The sequence below is a fragment of the Silene latifolia genome, chromosome X, assembly GCF_048544455.1.
Source record: "Silene latifolia isolate original U9 population chromosome X, ASM4854445v1, whole genome shotgun sequence".
Taxonomy (NCBI): Eukaryota; Viridiplantae; Streptophyta; class Magnoliopsida; order Caryophyllales; family Caryophyllaceae; genus Silene; species Silene latifolia.
In genome coordinates this window covers 18,528,444-18,544,904 of record NC_133537.1, presented here as the reverse complement: position 1 = coordinate 18,544,904, position 16,461 = coordinate 18,528,444, and the positions used below count along the sequence as shown (strand labels likewise).

Here is a 16,461-nt window from a genome sequence, read left to right as displayed (position 1 = left end):
TAACTCTTTTACCATTTGGATTATCTTGTGACCGACGAAAAAAACTCATGTCAAAAAAAAAAAATGCCTCCAACAAGAGTGTAGAGAGGGTGTGTTGACACTTTTTTTAGCCAGACCCAAACCGTCATGAAAATCTCGACTGAAGCGCACTGCGCACCCCAAATGCAGCACTAATCTCCCCAACCGAATGTTTGACCACTATAGTTTCAGGACTGGTCTTCCTCAACTCCACCACAAAGCTACTCCATACAATCATCCATACACTGTACCGACTCCGTGACCAACCCATTTATGGTACAAAGAAAATAGGAGAGCAGTGAAGAGATCAGATATTCATAGATATATATCTAGAGGAGCCATATCTTTGATGTTGAATAAGAAAGATAAATAGAAGAGAGAGCAAATTAATCTGATTATGATAAGTGCTGGAGGAGATTGAAAACCTAATTTCATACAAATTTCAGTAGGAATAACAACTCACAAATAAAAGGGGAATAATAGATTTACCAACAGCAACCACATTCACACTTCCAAATCCGTTGAATGAATCTGTGATTCACCAAAGTCAATCCTTCAAGCATGCGAAGCTGAAGTCAGTCAAGCATATAAATCCTCGAGGCAATGTCCTGAACTAGCCAGTCAAATCCTTCAAGCAGTCCTTCTCCAGTGTAAGCACTGCACCCTTCTATTTTCCAGTGCCGGGTTTTGTCCATGGCATCCAAGTTCAGCACCTACGCATTGGATGATGCCAAATGAGAGATGACAATTACATGTATACACAATGAAGATAGCCGATCATTTAATGGCTTGGCTGCCATATGAATCAGTCAGACAATAGACACGATGGCAAGACTTCATCTAAAGGTCATAAGGTTTATTACATTATTTCCATGGTTGCAAAACTGATCAAAGATTTTTGCCTGAGGAGAGAAAATATCATGGATTTACATATTTACATTAAGTTAGAAGACAGAATGCTAGCCCTTCTCTTGTCTATCTTTGTTTTACCACCTTGTTTTCCCTTCTTCCCCCTTTTCATAGTTTCCTTACCTTACATTGGCTTTTTGTTCGGCAACAAGGTTACGAGGGAAGGAGATGGGATAACTTTCCTTCCAGATAGTTTCTATGGTGAAGCTTGGAACTTCGAAGGGATTTAATTGGGCTTATAGGAAGGGAAATTGCCCCCCTCCATTTTCCTTTGTATTACTCCATCAAGCAAGGACTTAGAGAATAAGGCTTTGTTGTCATTGTCATAACAGAGAATTTTTCGTGAAAGGAGCTACTTAGATTAAACTATTAAAGTAGAACCAGGTCTTAAGTAACAAGGAAAGTAGGAAATGAAACATTCAATTTCACATAAATGTCCAGTTCGATTAGATGGACTAACAGTTTTAACGTATTAACACCCAAGAAAAAAGAAACTTACTTTGACAATTTCAGCTGGTGAAAGTGCGCCTTGTATATCCTGCTTATTTGCAAAAACCAACAAGGATGCTCCTGATAGCCTCTACAATGAAACAAACAATTAAATCCCATTTGAGGCAAAGTATCACTGTGTCAAACGCTATTCAAAGTTGAGATATATATCAAGTAAAATAAACCAACTAAACAAGTTCACCAACAATGAAGAGTACGTCCACAAAGCAGATAATAACAACGGTACCTAGTGTCAGCACTTTCATTATGTTTGAAAACATATATTTTTCCCAAGTTGTTTTTTATACTCTCTGATACTCTTTGGACATGTATAACTTCTTTTTCTCATTCAAAAAAGCAAAACATCCACTTTAGAGGGTGCCTTCACGGACAACAGTTAGACAGTGTCACAATATTATCAATAGACACAAACTTATCAAACGAAAAATATGCCAGAGACATGAAGAAATTTAACAAGATATGTACCTCCTCTTTCAGCAGATTATGCAGTTCATTCTTGCAATCATCTAATCGACGAAGATCCGAACTATCAACTACCCAAATCAAACCATCAGTCTGTTCGAAGTAGTTCCTCCAGTAGGCTCTAATTGTTTTTTGACCACCCACATCCCATATATTGAGCGTATACCTGCCAAATTTTGCCATCAGAAGCAATTTAAGTACTCATCTCGTCTTGTCAGCAATCTATGCAATTACCTTTTCCAAAGACCAGAAAGGCAGACACCTAACATCATCCTATATTGGAAACAGTTAGCAATAGTTCATAGCTACCATAATGGTCACTTATGGGATAGGTTTTCTTCACGAATGTCAAAAGAATTCATCATTTTTATATCATAAATTGCCCGTGTTATTCAATAGAACCCAAGTATCCAGAGGTCAGACGGCTCAGACCTTGATACATTCGGCTAAGATAAAGAGTCAGATAAGCTAGGTTAGGAGGAAATACACAGTTATACACAGATGTAATGTACGGAGTAAAACTACTGCTGACTTGTAGAAGAGCCATCACCACTTCACAAGAAAATCTCAGCCATTTACGGCAACCACCATAACTATAGTAGAGCAAGAGAATGAACACAATAAACTTATACGAGAGAGTCTCACATGTGAGACAAATCATCTACCATATAATTAAAGAGGAAATAACTCTAGAAGGTTGCTTTGATTGGGGTTAACATATCATGGGAGCAATAGAGCTCAAAACAAATGAACAAAGGAGAAAAATGAGGGTAATGAATGGAAGATAAGGAGTGGTGACAAGAGCATGAAGGGGTTGTGACTTGTGACTTGTGAGGGTACTATTAGCCCATCAATGGTGTAGTTACTAGTTACTCTGTATTAGCTTATATTCGTCTCTTTCCTCCATCCACCACCGCCACCGCTATATTCTCCATCCCATTAACAATTACCCCAATCTAAGAGACTCCTAAGAAATATAGCTCCATTTGCCTCTACCATGCTTGACCATCAATACTTTAATGAAGAACATAGTAATGCACTACATCATTTAATTTAACTAAGCTAAATATCTTCTCAAAATTTTCCACATCCGTCACTTAAAACGAATACTCACAGTTGTTGCTAAATTTGCCTCTACCATGCTTGACACTGCCTTGACCATCAATACTTGTTGCTAAATTTGAGCACTATAGTTAGCAAATTTTCACTATGACTTATAAGCCTTGTTTGGATATCAAAAAGGGAGGGGAGGGAAGGGAGGGAAAGGGGGGAAGAGAAAGGAAGGAGGAAAGGAGGGAGGGGTGTTTTCCCTCCAAATCTTTTGTGTAGGAGGGTAAATAATTTGCCTTGAACAGGGGAAATTTTAGGATCACTTTACCTCTCCCTCCAAATCCCTCCACCCTATTTCTCTACCCAAACAATGGAAATTTTCTCCTTCCAAATCCCTCCCATTTCTTTCCCTCCAAAGTCCACAAGGGCTTGTGAAAATAGATGGACTTGTAACGGATGAGATGGGAAGCGTAAGAAATTCCCTTGTATAGCTACTTTGCTCCATCAAACCCGCCTTCATGAACTAGCAATCCGAACAGTTCAAGTTCGTTCCATCAAATAGCTTTCAAGTCACATCGGTAGATTTTGGGGGCAATTCTATCCCAATATCAGCCAAATCACAATATCTGCCAAACCCATATCTATTTAAATACTATCCAAACACAGAGGTAGTTTTTGGGAGCAATTCTATTTCACTAGTTCTACAACACCCTCCTATGAAACATAAATTCTTGTGTAAGGCGGTTTTACAATAAAATCACTTAACATTCTTGACATTATAAAACCTAATTAGTGAACTGCAACAAAATACTAACGGTAAGAAATACACTACTCCATATTAAGCTGTAAACACAGGAATTAAACATAAGCACAAAAATGTAAGAATGAAGGAGAAAGTAATACTTTTGGTAGGAAATGGTCTTAATATTAAAACCCAAGGTAGGACTGATAACACTAGTATCCTCTCCATTGATTTTCAGAACTATGGTTGTCTTCCCTGAATTGTCCAGCCCCCTGCATTCAACATTATACTATTAATTACAATCAAATCTGGGTAAATTGTATTTTTAAGTAGAAATTAAATAAATTAAGAGAGAGCACATAGTATACATACACCATGAGAATTCGCATTTCTTTCTCTTTTCTCTTGATTTTACGGATTATGCTCAGTAACCCCATGCTTCTAATTGCTCTTCGATTTCAATTTTCAATCGATCTGAAATTTTGATTTGTGATTTTAGTCCCCATTTTGATCTTGATTTTACGGATTGTCATGGTTGAAGCCTTGAAGGTTTGGAGGGAAATCAAAAGGCCTGCGACTTGGGCCGACTTATGACACCGCATTTTTGGGCCCAATATATTGTATTTCGTTTTCGTTATATCGATCGTGGTGGCCTGAGCTACCTATAGGCTATATCACTTGAGCTAGCCCGACTTGAGAAACCAAACCAAAGCCCGACCCGATACAAAACCAACTTGACCAAATGATGACTCGTACCCCGAGTCCGACGAAGGTTGATCTGGAACCGAATTTGACACTGTCCGAAATCACCCATAACTCGAGTCAACCCAATTCCGCTTCGAACCGACCTGACACGACAGCCGATCCAACTCAAAAGATAACCCAAAAATGACTTGAAAGCTTGTCTAATCCGAAACATAATCTGACATCGACTCAAAATATAACCTCGTCATAACAAAGACCTTGTTTGGCAAACGGCAGAAGCAGATTTACAACAGCAGAAAACGTTAGCAGAATACGGTTGACAGATTTTAGCAGCAAGTTTGATCATCAAATTAAATTAGCAGAATTAAGAAAACGTGTTTAGTAATTAGCAAATTATATGACAAATCTACCAGTTTCATGTATAAAATGAATATGCTATTACAATATGCTGCTAATATAGCAGCATATTTAAAAACATTAGGGGGTGTTTGGTAAACAACGGATTGGTAAATATTCAGCATATTCAAAGCTTTTAGAATGTTTGACTCACCAATCTACTAATTTAAGTGTTTGGTAAATGACATACTGAAACAGTAGATTAGAGCTCAATCTACTGTTTTTCAATATACTGTTCCCCCAGCATATTCACATTAGTAGATTGTGAAAATGAATTTGGCAACTATTTACACATAGATACAACAATCTATTAACCTAAATCCGCTAATTACCAAACACTTATTAGGCCTTGTTTGGTAAACAGCATATTATGACCCTGTTTGGTAAACAGCAGACTGAGTAAGATTAGTAGATTCCGGCCTAATTAATAGATTGACCAAGCAATCTACTATTTTCAAGTGTTTGGTAAACGACATATTCTTATAGCATATTGGCCGGAATTTACTATTTTTGAATATGCTGCTAATAGCAGCATATTGTATTAGCATATTCAAATTATACATGAATCTACTCTAATTATCCAATAATCTGCTAATTACCAAACACCCTTTTTTAAATCTGCTAATTTAATTTGATAGTCAAACCTGCTATTAAAATCTACTAATCGTAATCTGCTAACGTTATCCGCTATTACAAATCTGCTTCTGCTGTTTGCCAAACATGGCCTATGTGAAATTAGTAGATTCCAGCTTAAAAAGTGGTTTGACCAATCAATCTACTAATTTTATGTGTTTGGTTAATGACATATTCAGATAGCATATAGACCGGAATCTACTATTTTTGAATAGCAGCATATTGTAATAGCGTATTGAGTTTATACATGGAAATGGTAGATTTGTCATATAATCTGCTAGTTACCAAACACGTTTTTTCAATTCTGCTAATTTAATATGATGGTCAAACCTGCTACTAAAATCTGCCAACCGTATTCTGCTAACGCTATCGGCTATCATTAACTTGCTCATGCCGTTTGCCAAACGGCCTAAATCTGCTAATTGAAATATGCTAGTCAAACCTGTCAATCCAATCTGTCATTTTTAATCTGCTTTACCAATCTGCTTCTGCTAATATTAATCAGCTGAGTACCAAACATGACCTAGATTTCGGCCAATATGCTATCTGAATATGTCATTAACCAAATATGTAAAATTAGTAGATTAATTAATCAATCTACTATTTATTTATACCGAAATCTACTAATTTCTCCTAATATATTGTTTACCAAACAGTCAAGAAAATATAAACAATCTTTCTATGATACAAAATATGTTTTTAAATCCCGTTACATTAACCTTTGCATAAGCAAAGGTTTGTTTTTGCGATATAAACAATCTAACTATTGGCCCATTGTTAGTCATTGACTCATTGTTTAATGCGTTTGGAGGCTTAGAGTATAAAACCGATCTTGAAACTCAAATAAAAAAACGTAAGCTTGGTTGAGATAGTTTCATTTTCACATATCATGAACAATGTTTATAAAAGTATTTTACATTACTTAACCGTATATCTTTGCCTAATAATGACCCAAATTTAAGTATTTAACTAGAATTGATAAATTAATCTGGAAAGATCTATTCGATAATAAATTGATTAAGGAGCCAATTCATGCAAAATATAACAACGGAAAAATTATCAAAATGATCAACTCGGTCTCATACTGGCGTGACGCCATAATAAACTCGATAATGCATGACCCCCGAGAATGGCTCAATCTGACTCGACTAAATTTTTCTGAATGACTTGGCCCAACAACAAACCAAACTTGACTGAACCCAAACCCGATATGATCCCGAACCCGAGCTAAAAATTGACCCGACTAATACCCTACCTATATTCAACCTAAACCTAACGTAAACCTGGTCCGTATGTAGTCATGACCCGACCTATCTGATTGTCACTTATATCTGTCACATTGGTTGGCTTTCATAAGGTTTGGTCCAATTGATGTTGGCAAGGTAGAAGCATAATACTGTGATTAAGTGACGCATTTTATTTTAATTTTTTTTTCCCACTTTTTCCTAAATTATAATTTAGTTTTTTCATTAGTACCTAAATTACCCTCGTGTTTAGTAGTTTTTTTTTTTTTTTTTTTTTTGGAATATTTATCTATATTTCATATTTTTCATTTATATATATTGCTCCAACTGAGGTAATGGCTTCTCAAATTTGGCTTCCCCCATAGGTTGATAGGGCTCATTATGAACTGTGTTACTACAGTGAGCTATGAAATTCTTTTCAATGGGAAGCCATTACCTCAGTTTCGGCCTTTGTGTGGATTACGCCAAGGAGATCCGCTATCCCCATACCTCTTTATTTTGTGCATGGAGGTGCTCGCGACGAATATTGATGTCGCCCACGAGGTGGGACGGGTCCATAGTTTTAGCCTCTGCAGAGGAGTACGACCTATCACACACCTTTTCTTTGCAGATGATTCAGTTTTCTTCTTTAAGGATAAGGGCCACACAGCTGCCAATCTTATGAGCCTGATTAATGACTATTGTGAGGCGTCGGGACAAAGATTAAACCTGGATAAATCAGACATTCTCTTTAGCCCAAACACTACTCTGACTAGGGTGCAGAAGCTGTTGCGGACATTGCAAATCAGGAATAATAAAGGAATTGGGAAGTATCTGGGAATACCGGCAGAGTTTCAGGAATCAAAAAAAGGAATTTTTAAAGCTCTAGTGGACCACATTACCAAACGTATTTCTTCTTGGAATGGGATTTTCTTGTCACCGGCGGGACGTCTTACCCTGATTTCTTCTGTCCTATCAAATCTCTCAAATTACTTTCTATCGGTTTTCAAAATTCCCTAAGTGTGGCAAAAAGATTAATTCTCTTTTGGCACAATTTTGGTGGACGGGTTGTAAACTAGGAAAGAATGTCCACTGGTGCAGTAAGAATTTTCTGAGTTTTCCAAAGAGTGCTGGAGGTTTAGGAATTCGGAATATAGAATGCTTGAATAAAGCTCTTTTGGCCAAGCATGGTTGGAGATTGATTTCGGGAGACTCTTCTCTTTTTAGCAGGATTTTTAGACGAAAGTTATTTGGAACGGAAGTTTTCACATCCTTTAGAGATCTTTCCAAGGGTACTGGGGCGTCGTGGGGTATCCGCAGCATTCTGCATGGTTTACAACTGATTAGGGATCGTATTGGATGGAAACCAGGAAGAGCTTCTAACTTGAATGTCTGGCTAACAAGATGGGTGGGAGGCGAGTATCCGGATCCAAAGGATTGCTGGTTAGGTATCAATGATGTTAATATGGCGCACCTGCAGGTGAGACACCTTCTGATGCCTAATGGAGGGTGGAATGAACCTTACATAAGGACAATTTTTACGGATGAGTTTGCGGCGCGGATTCTGGCGATACCTATTCCTCCTTCGAGGATGGTTGATAAGGTTTTCTGGCCCCTAACAAAGGATGGGTGTTACTCTGTAAAGAGTGGATATGGGCTGCTCTTTGATGATTACATGACTAGGAAAAGTACACGGAATGATAGAGTTAGGATTAGCGACAGGGGAAGGGAGTTTTGTAGGAAGAATTTATGGCACCTTCCGGTCCCTAGTACGTGGAAGATTCTGGTTTGGAGAATCCTAACTAACACTCTACCGGTGGGGAAGGAATTTCAGAAGCGAAATCTGGCCATAAGTGTTACTTGTGGAATGTGTGGGGTTGAGGAGGAGAATCTAGAAACGGTTGAACATATCTTCCGGGACTGCTCACTATCCGCTAGGGTTTGGGCTGGGTCAATTTTAGGAATCAGGGTAGAGAATGCATGGAGGATAAATATCACTGATTGGATTAAGTATTTATCAAGCGGTGAGGACGGAAAGAGACGGGTGGTTATTTTCATGACAGTTTTATGGGGCCTATGGGCTATACGCAACAAGGCTAAATTTGACAACGTGAGCTTGAATTCACATGTTATTTCTGGGTTTTTTTTTGGCTTGATTAGGGAAAAGGCTCATCTGCTCAGTGACCTCATAGAGGGTAGTGGGTCATTGATTGGCTCAAGGAAGAATCGTGAAACTGGCCGTGATGATATGAAAGCTGAGATAAAGGAGGGGTACCCTCTTCAATTGATTGGTAAGCAAGACCGGTGTGATGTCATACGTGTCCAGGTTGATGCTAGCTGGAATCGGAATTATGACGCGGCTTTTGGGTGGGTGGCCACTGATTGGAGGGGCTGTGAGGTGATGAGACGACAGAAGCGAATCAAGGCCGAATCAGCGTTACAGGCGGAAGCCTTGGGAGTACGTGATGTTCTCTTATGGGCTTCTTCAGGGGGTTTCCTTCATATCCAAATATCATCAGACTGTCTTCAACTTATCAATGAGCTTGCAGGAGCGGATGGAAAAGGCTAATCATCTGATCTCGGACCTTCTTGAGGAAATGTGGGGGCTCTCTAGTATTTTTCATTGTCTTTGTTTTGTTTTTATTCCAAGACATCTTAATAGCATAGCGCATGGCCTGGCTTACCAGGCTATGAGACTGTAGCACCTTTCTTTACAGCTGTCAAAAAAAAAAAAAAAAAGATTGAATGACTACTCTATAATTGAGAGCAATGGATGAGTAGTTTTCCTAACTATTCATTGGGATATAGAGAGTAATTCTGTTCATCATACAATCACATTCCTAGGTCTTTTATTTAGAGGTCGGTGTCAATATTCACACAAAATATCTAAACTAATGTGTCTTAGCTTATTATTTCCCAATTTAAAACTTGTTGTATACTATATATCTAAATTGCTTCAATTTTCCTAATATATCCACTTTTGTATTTCAACGATGATAGATTAAGGTCTTATTCTTTGGGCTGAATGAAATTGAACGGAGATGAAGTCAGGTGAACTGAATTGAAATTTTCTGAGATGAATAGATCCGAAATAAGCTTAGCTGAACTGAATTGAGCTAAGCTAAACTGAAGTGAGCTGATGAACGAAAGCAAAAATTAAGTCGAAAAGAACAAGACTTAAATAGGTACATATAGCATCAATTGTGACTACGTAATGTTCTAATAGAGCTAACCCTAGGCGTAGACTTGTAGGCAAACATGGAAACTTGATAGCATAGACCAACAAAAAGGATTCAATGACTTGGAGTCATGGACAGTTGGACACACCAAATCCATGGGGGTTGAATTGTTCATTAACAATCATGACAAAAATAACAACACAACACTCCAAAAATGAAAATTAAATGAGTGAGATATAAGAGGAAGAAAACTTACTAGGATGCACATGTAACACCAACAGTACACAATCAATTTCACAACTGGCCTGCCCCTTTCATGTGAATTTTAAGACTTCTCTTCCAAATTCTATAATCAATGCTCTTTATTATACATGGGTTTAATCACCTGTCTCTTGTAAAATTATTGTATTTGCTTCCTGTATACATGGACTGTCAGTCTCACTTCCATCTTATACTTTGATCCACTAGTTTGCTAATTCAGGAAATTCTGCAATGTTTACCCGTGAATCGCATTAGTATTTAGTCAATGCCTTCTTGGCTTTATGTTCAAGTCTTTTTATCTGCTCATGCATGCATGCATGCACAACTAGCTATCCGTTATGGCTTATGTATGACACTCATTGACTCGTTCTTCAAATTATGTTTTGAGCAACGAAAAAATTCACAATCGCTATATTTGGTACACATTGGGTAAACTCCCGAGTCTACGTGATAGCTGCAAAGTGCAAACCACGTATACGAAGTCAACCATTCTTTTTAGATGGTGACAAATTCCAAGTCTAAAAGTCATGGCCTAATTGCTCTTGATGAGTTAGACGATATTTATTTTATAGTAATATGAAATTTCACAAAGGATATTATAAAACTATGGTTCAATGCCTATAGTAAATATTAGAGCAAAAGTTTAGAATGCATTACTTATGAAATGATGGCATCACGATCCAATTTAAAAAGGGAAGGGTGAAACAATAGGACAAAAGAACAAGAAGAATCCAAAACTTAAGATTAAATACTTTGAATCAAATAAGTGGACTTGTAACTTAAGGAAGTTAGATGGCCAAAGCACCATTCCCAAAGTTATTTTCATTGCCCCGACCATTTTGTTTAAATGCTTTACCTCCTATGTGGGCATCGAATCTGCCAATACCGCAGCTTACATACACAAATTCTCATTATTTATCATAAGTTTGTGACGGGTTAAATAAAATTCACATGGATAACTAAAGACAAATCATTTGTGACTCTCTAGACACTTTAGTTTTTAACTTATCTACTTATTTGGGTGAGACTTGACCCGTCACAAGTTTGTGACTGATAAGGGAGAATTATTGGCTTACATATATGCACACTGCACTATTAATATTTATTTTTTAATTTTATTTTTTTATTTGTTCTTCATATTTAATAAAATTTATATTATAAAGACTACTTTTAATTTTTTACGTTAACGTTTGTGCAAATTTAGATGATCAAAATTTTCACCAATATACTAATGAAATTTCTACAATATCACGAGTATATCAACCAAAAAAAGAGAACGACATAATCGCGAGAACAAGCCCCTTGTCAAATAAACAAACGGATCCTAATAGATTAGTTCTAACAACCTAAACCAAAGTTAAAACACAAAGATATCTCTTTAATCATCTAAAGTATGGACATTGGCACTTAACTAAACAAAAATTATCAATTAAGACCGAAATATATATACGTCTTAAGCTTAAGTTAAACCCATTAAATAGTGTAATTGTTATTTTTATGTCCATAGGTACTAATGATGAGTGATGAATAGATTAAAGCAATAAGTTACTGCAACTTAAAAGTTAGGACTTTGTTGTGTTGTGTGCGTCTGTATTCGATTTGCAAACGTTCTGTTGTTTCTGATCACATAATATAATCATAAAAGGCCAGTACATACTACTGAATCCCCTTTTTCTCTTCAATACCCCCAGCTTTTTGGCATTGGGGTTTACGTTGATACGGTACTATATACTTTGACCGCCATGATTCTTCTTCATGCCGTCTCAAGACCACATCTTGCTCCACTTCTATTACGCACTACTCCGTATCAAATAAGACGGTTTATTTTTATAAAAAAAATATTAGCCATTTACGACTATTAGTTATTGAATTGTTTTTTTTTTTTATATATATAATGGGATCTCTTATAGTGAAAATAATATTGTACTAAATTTGTAAAATTTAAGTCATGTTCTTTTGGATCTAGTTTCAGTTCATTTCAGTTCAAGCTTCATTCAATTCAGTTCAGTTCAGCTCAGCTCTCCTCTTCACAATTAACTCTTTGTTTCAGTTCATTTCAGCTCCATTCATTTTAGTTAAGTTCAGTTCAGCTCCATTAAGTTCAGTTTAGACAATTTCAGTCGAAAAGAACAGAGCCTAAATATATGTACCATATATGAGTATAAGGTTTTATTTTTTTTGTTTATCTTCTATCTAAAAAATAAATGCATCATTGAGATAATCTTGGTAATAACGCCTTAGCAGTTAGGAGTCGAGGCGAAAATCATTTTTATTCGTACAGCTGCGTATATCATATCACCGGAAAAAAAATAATACTCATACTACATACATTAAATTAAATGGGAAATACGATTGATTTGAATTGATTCACATGTGAAATCATTATGTACATACTCCATAATATATTACTACATAAGTAATACGTTTATACTCCGTATAATCACACGATGTCCCTAACTGCAATTATCATTATTTGATTGAGCTCTATACTTCTACAGAATTATTTCAAAACTAGTCCGTACATCGGTACATTAATAGATGACTTCATACGCAAGATTATAAGAACATGGGGGGATGAATGACAATAATGCATGGAACAATAGTACAATAATCGTTCAGTGTACACTACTATTTCAAACCTTTAATATTTCTGAAAAAAAATGAGCAGAAACAAACAATTTACTAAAATTGTAACTACTGTATGTATCTTATGATCTTAGTACAAAAATAATAATTAACAGAAAATGCATGTCAGAGATTACGTACACTTAGAGAAACAGACACTAGTCAGTAGTCACAATCGCTGATCACGAACTGATTAAGTAAAACACATACATAAAAATTAATTAAAGTCAAATTAAGATAAAATTGACTAAGTATAAATGTATAATTAGTAAAAAAAACCAGTAAGTTACTCTTAATCCGACATTTATTTGGGATCTCAATGTAGTAATACAACCGTTCCCTCTTTACGGTAATCGTGCATTACTAGACATTTTGCTGCCCTTTTTTTAGATTTATTATTAGTACTATATCTGTTAAGTTATATAGTATCTGGATTATGTTAAGGTAATTAAGATTATAAAACAAGATCAAACAAAGAGCATATTCTGGACCACTTCCCCTTAACAACATGCATCTGACCATTACGTTCCCAGCTTGCTTGTTAGTACCAATGTATTTCGCCTTAGTCACCAAAAAATAACAATATGTTTTGCCTTGTGGTGCTTGTGTTCTATATTACCGTACATGTTTTTATGTTCGATTTTCGGTATAACCGGCTTAATCTATCATAGACTTAAGATAAACGTCATGAAAAACATAAAATTTGATCTGACTAATGTAACGGTTATACAATGCACGCAGCGTGTTAGTACCAATGTGTTTAGCCTTAGTCAACCAAAAAAAAAAAAATGTGTTTCGCCTTGTTGTGGTCGTGTTTGATAGTACCGTAAATATGTTTTTATGTCCGAATTTTGGTTCTTTAATTTAACTGGCATAATCTATCTTAGACTTAAGATAAACATCGTGGAGAACATTAAATTTGAACTGACTAATGAAACAGTCGTACATGTGAGATAAAATCGTTTCCGGCATAATAATATAAAATGATAGCGAAAGAAAGTGAAGTCAAAGGAGTAGAAAATTAAAAGGGGAATCCATATCATATACTATCATTTTCATACAATGACACTAGCAAGTTATACTCCTAGATAAGCTAGAGTTTTGAGACCAAACTACTGACAAAAGGGAAATAAAGAAAAAACTCAAAAAAAATAAAGTGAAAAAAAAACATAAGATTATCTATAATGCAATCTATCTAGAGTACAAACTTAAGAAAAGTAGAAAAACTAAAGGGTAGACAACAACTAAAAATATTAGAGATTTGAACAAAAAAAAGTTGAGTTATTGGACATCTTGGGGACATAGCCTAACCTATGGAATCACAACCATCAACATCATCTTCTAATTCCAATAAAACGTCGTCGTTTTGTAGCATCGCATGCCCCTTGACCTTGACCTTATCCTTCACTTTCATTCCTTTGACTTAGAACATACGGGTAGAAATTAATTAAAAGTATATAATTAATTAAATTCCTCTAATTTTTAATTTTTTTCGGTTGAAAGATTTATGTTATGATAATCATAATTGTTTTGAGTTGGATCACCGGGTGAAGTCATGGACGAGGCCACTAGGACGGTCATGTGTTAACCAAGATAGGAACTGAATACCCGATTCTGACCCGCGGTCATCCTCCATGAATCGATACTCGTTTGGGGCTCCGTAACATTGTATCTTTTGTGGAGGCGCTTGTGTGTATTGGTGTGCCCATGACCCGTTGTAGTAACCGTGGTGTGGGTCCATCATCCCTGCTCCTGAGTTGGCATTGTTGTTTGCTGCCGTGGTTGTCGCCGCTGCTGCTCTTCTCTCTTCTTTCTTAAACCTTATTCCACACGCATTGCATAGGGACTGCACATAAATATACAATGGTTCACAATTAGTACCTACGGAATAATTAATTAAACTCGAATGAGGCTATTGTATGCATAATGACTTGATTATAAGCATACATACATATACTTTGTCACACAATTAGTACTAGGGAATAATTAATTAAACTCGAATGAGACCGTTGTAAGCATAATGACTTTATCATACGCGTATATACATATACAATGCCACACAATTAGTCTCTATGGAATAATTAATTAAACTCATATGAGACCGTTGTATGCATAATGACTTGATTATACGCGTACAATGATAAAAGAAGTAGGTTGCATGAATTGGAACAATTATTCTCTTGGGACTGAGATTATTCCAAGACATAATCATCTCAAAATTACGATTTCCAAGAAAAAAAATCATACTCGATATCTATCATAATTTAATTGGATTGATTAATTAATAATGTATGTACCTTGGGACCGCGAGGGCCATTTCTCCAAAGAGGAGTAGAAGTGGTATCACAATTAGAGCAACGACGAGCAAACAAAGGATCACCACCACTACCGCCACCGCCACCGCCTCCGCCACCACCTCCGCCATTACCACTACGACTAGGCTTAGGAGTAGAATTAGAGGAAGATTGTTTAGGATGAAGTAAATCCCAACAAAAGGAAGACACGCTATTACGATGTTTAGTAGTGGTAGTAGTAGTCTCACCATAACCCATATTATTATGACTAGTGTCAACATTGGTTAAACGAGTGGAAGGAGTACCAAGAGAAAGAGTACAATCAACTGAAGAAGGCGGAGACGAGGACGAGGAAGCGGAAGCGTAAGATGAAGACATGTAATCAGTCTCATATTGTATAGGCCAGTAGTAAGTGTTAGCATTATTACTAGCCTGGTGGCCGCAATACTGATTGTATGGTCCGCAAGATGAGCATGGACCGACCATTTTTATTTTTAAGGTAATGTTTGTTTTGGTAATGTAGGTTGGAGAATGAAGTAAGTGTCCGAAATAAATAGGGAGTGGGTGAAGAGGAAAGGAGGAAGTGAAGGAGTATATATAGTGATGGAAGGGTGAGGGTGGGGGGAAGTCTTGGTAGTCAAAAAGAGGGCACGTGATGAAGAGGAGGTGGGGAGGTGGAACAGTCTTCCAGGGATCTGCCTTCGCCGATCACGAGGTGTACAGTTTTAAAGCAGTAGTATATGAGAGGAGAGGCCCAGACCTTGATTCTTCATTCCCTACATTACTATTACCTTAGCTTTGCTTTTTTACTCTTTGAGCGTGTTTTAATTTTAATTTTGATTTTCATGTTATATTACTGCTATGTACTTGTACACATACTAGGACATTAGGATTTAGGAGTGTTATTGTGTTACAATCTCATATGTTACGGAGTATAAGTTATGTTACATTTAGATCGTACTCGTATAAGTTAAGAAAAATTCAGTTTAGATTCTATAAATTTGAAAAAGTTCAAACCATATATGTTCAGTTCAAAAAAGTTCAAATCTTATATATTCAAATCAGATTAGAATAGTTCATATCATATAAGTTTAAAAAGAATGGGTCTTGGAGTATTAATATTTAAACTAGTGTAGACCCCGTGCATTGCATGCACGATATTTATAGAGTTCTAATTTTTAGTATATTATTTATAGATTATAAATTGACAATTCGTTACTTTTGTAACGTTTCTCATTATTTTATTTTATTTGAGAAAATAAATTTAAATAACAAAATTAATCAAAAGATGTATGTAATGACATGAAATGTGTATTTTAATGAAAATATTTTTTTTACGAGAAATTAGTGATATTATTTTATGCTTCAATTTTTTTATATCTTCCCATTTATCAAAATTTCTTTTCTTCACAAAATATCATTTTCAAACAAAAAAGAAGTTATATATGTGTGTG

The 16,461-nt window shown here is 36.1% G+C and overlaps 3 protein-coding genes across 3 annotated transcripts; 1 reads left to right on the top strand and 2 right to left on the bottom strand.

The window, feature by feature from the left end:
• Positions 1–313: 313 nt before the first annotated feature.
• On the bottom strand, positions 314–4,247 carry LOC141623073 (ADP-ribosylation factor-like protein 2). The gene is made up of 5 exons (XM_074439113.1): positions 4,064–4,247; positions 3,853–3,963; positions 1,903–2,065; positions 1,427–1,507; positions 314–731 (listed from the first exon to the last, which is right to left on the bottom strand). Exons 1-5 carry the CDS (start codon positions 4,126–4,128, stop codon positions 594–596), a joined length of 558 nt encoding a protein of 185 aa, XP_074295214.1. The 5' UTR covers positions 4,129–4,247; the 3' UTR covers positions 314–593.
• Positions 4,248–7,050: 2,803 nt separating this feature from the next.
• Positions 7,051–9,217, top strand: LOC141616975 (uncharacterized). Its single transcript, XM_074434144.1, has 2 exons — positions 7,051–7,555; positions 7,728–9,217. The coding sequence occupies exons 1-2, from the start codon at positions 7,051–7,053 to the stop codon at positions 9,215–9,217; spliced, it is 1,995 nt and encodes a 664-aa protein (XP_074290245.1).
• A 4,510-nt stretch (positions 9,218–13,727) lies between these two features.
• LOC141623072 (GATA transcription factor 18) lies at positions 13,728–15,567 on the bottom strand. Its single transcript, XM_074439112.1, has 2 exons — positions 15,011–15,567; positions 13,728–14,559 (listed from the first exon to the last, which is right to left on the bottom strand). The coding sequence occupies exons 1-2, from the start codon at positions 15,491–15,493 to the stop codon at positions 14,254–14,256; spliced, it is 789 nt and encodes a 262-aa protein (XP_074295213.1). The 5' UTR covers positions 15,494–15,567; the 3' UTR covers positions 13,728–14,253.
• Between the last annotated feature and the right edge of the window lie 894 nt (positions 15,568–16,461).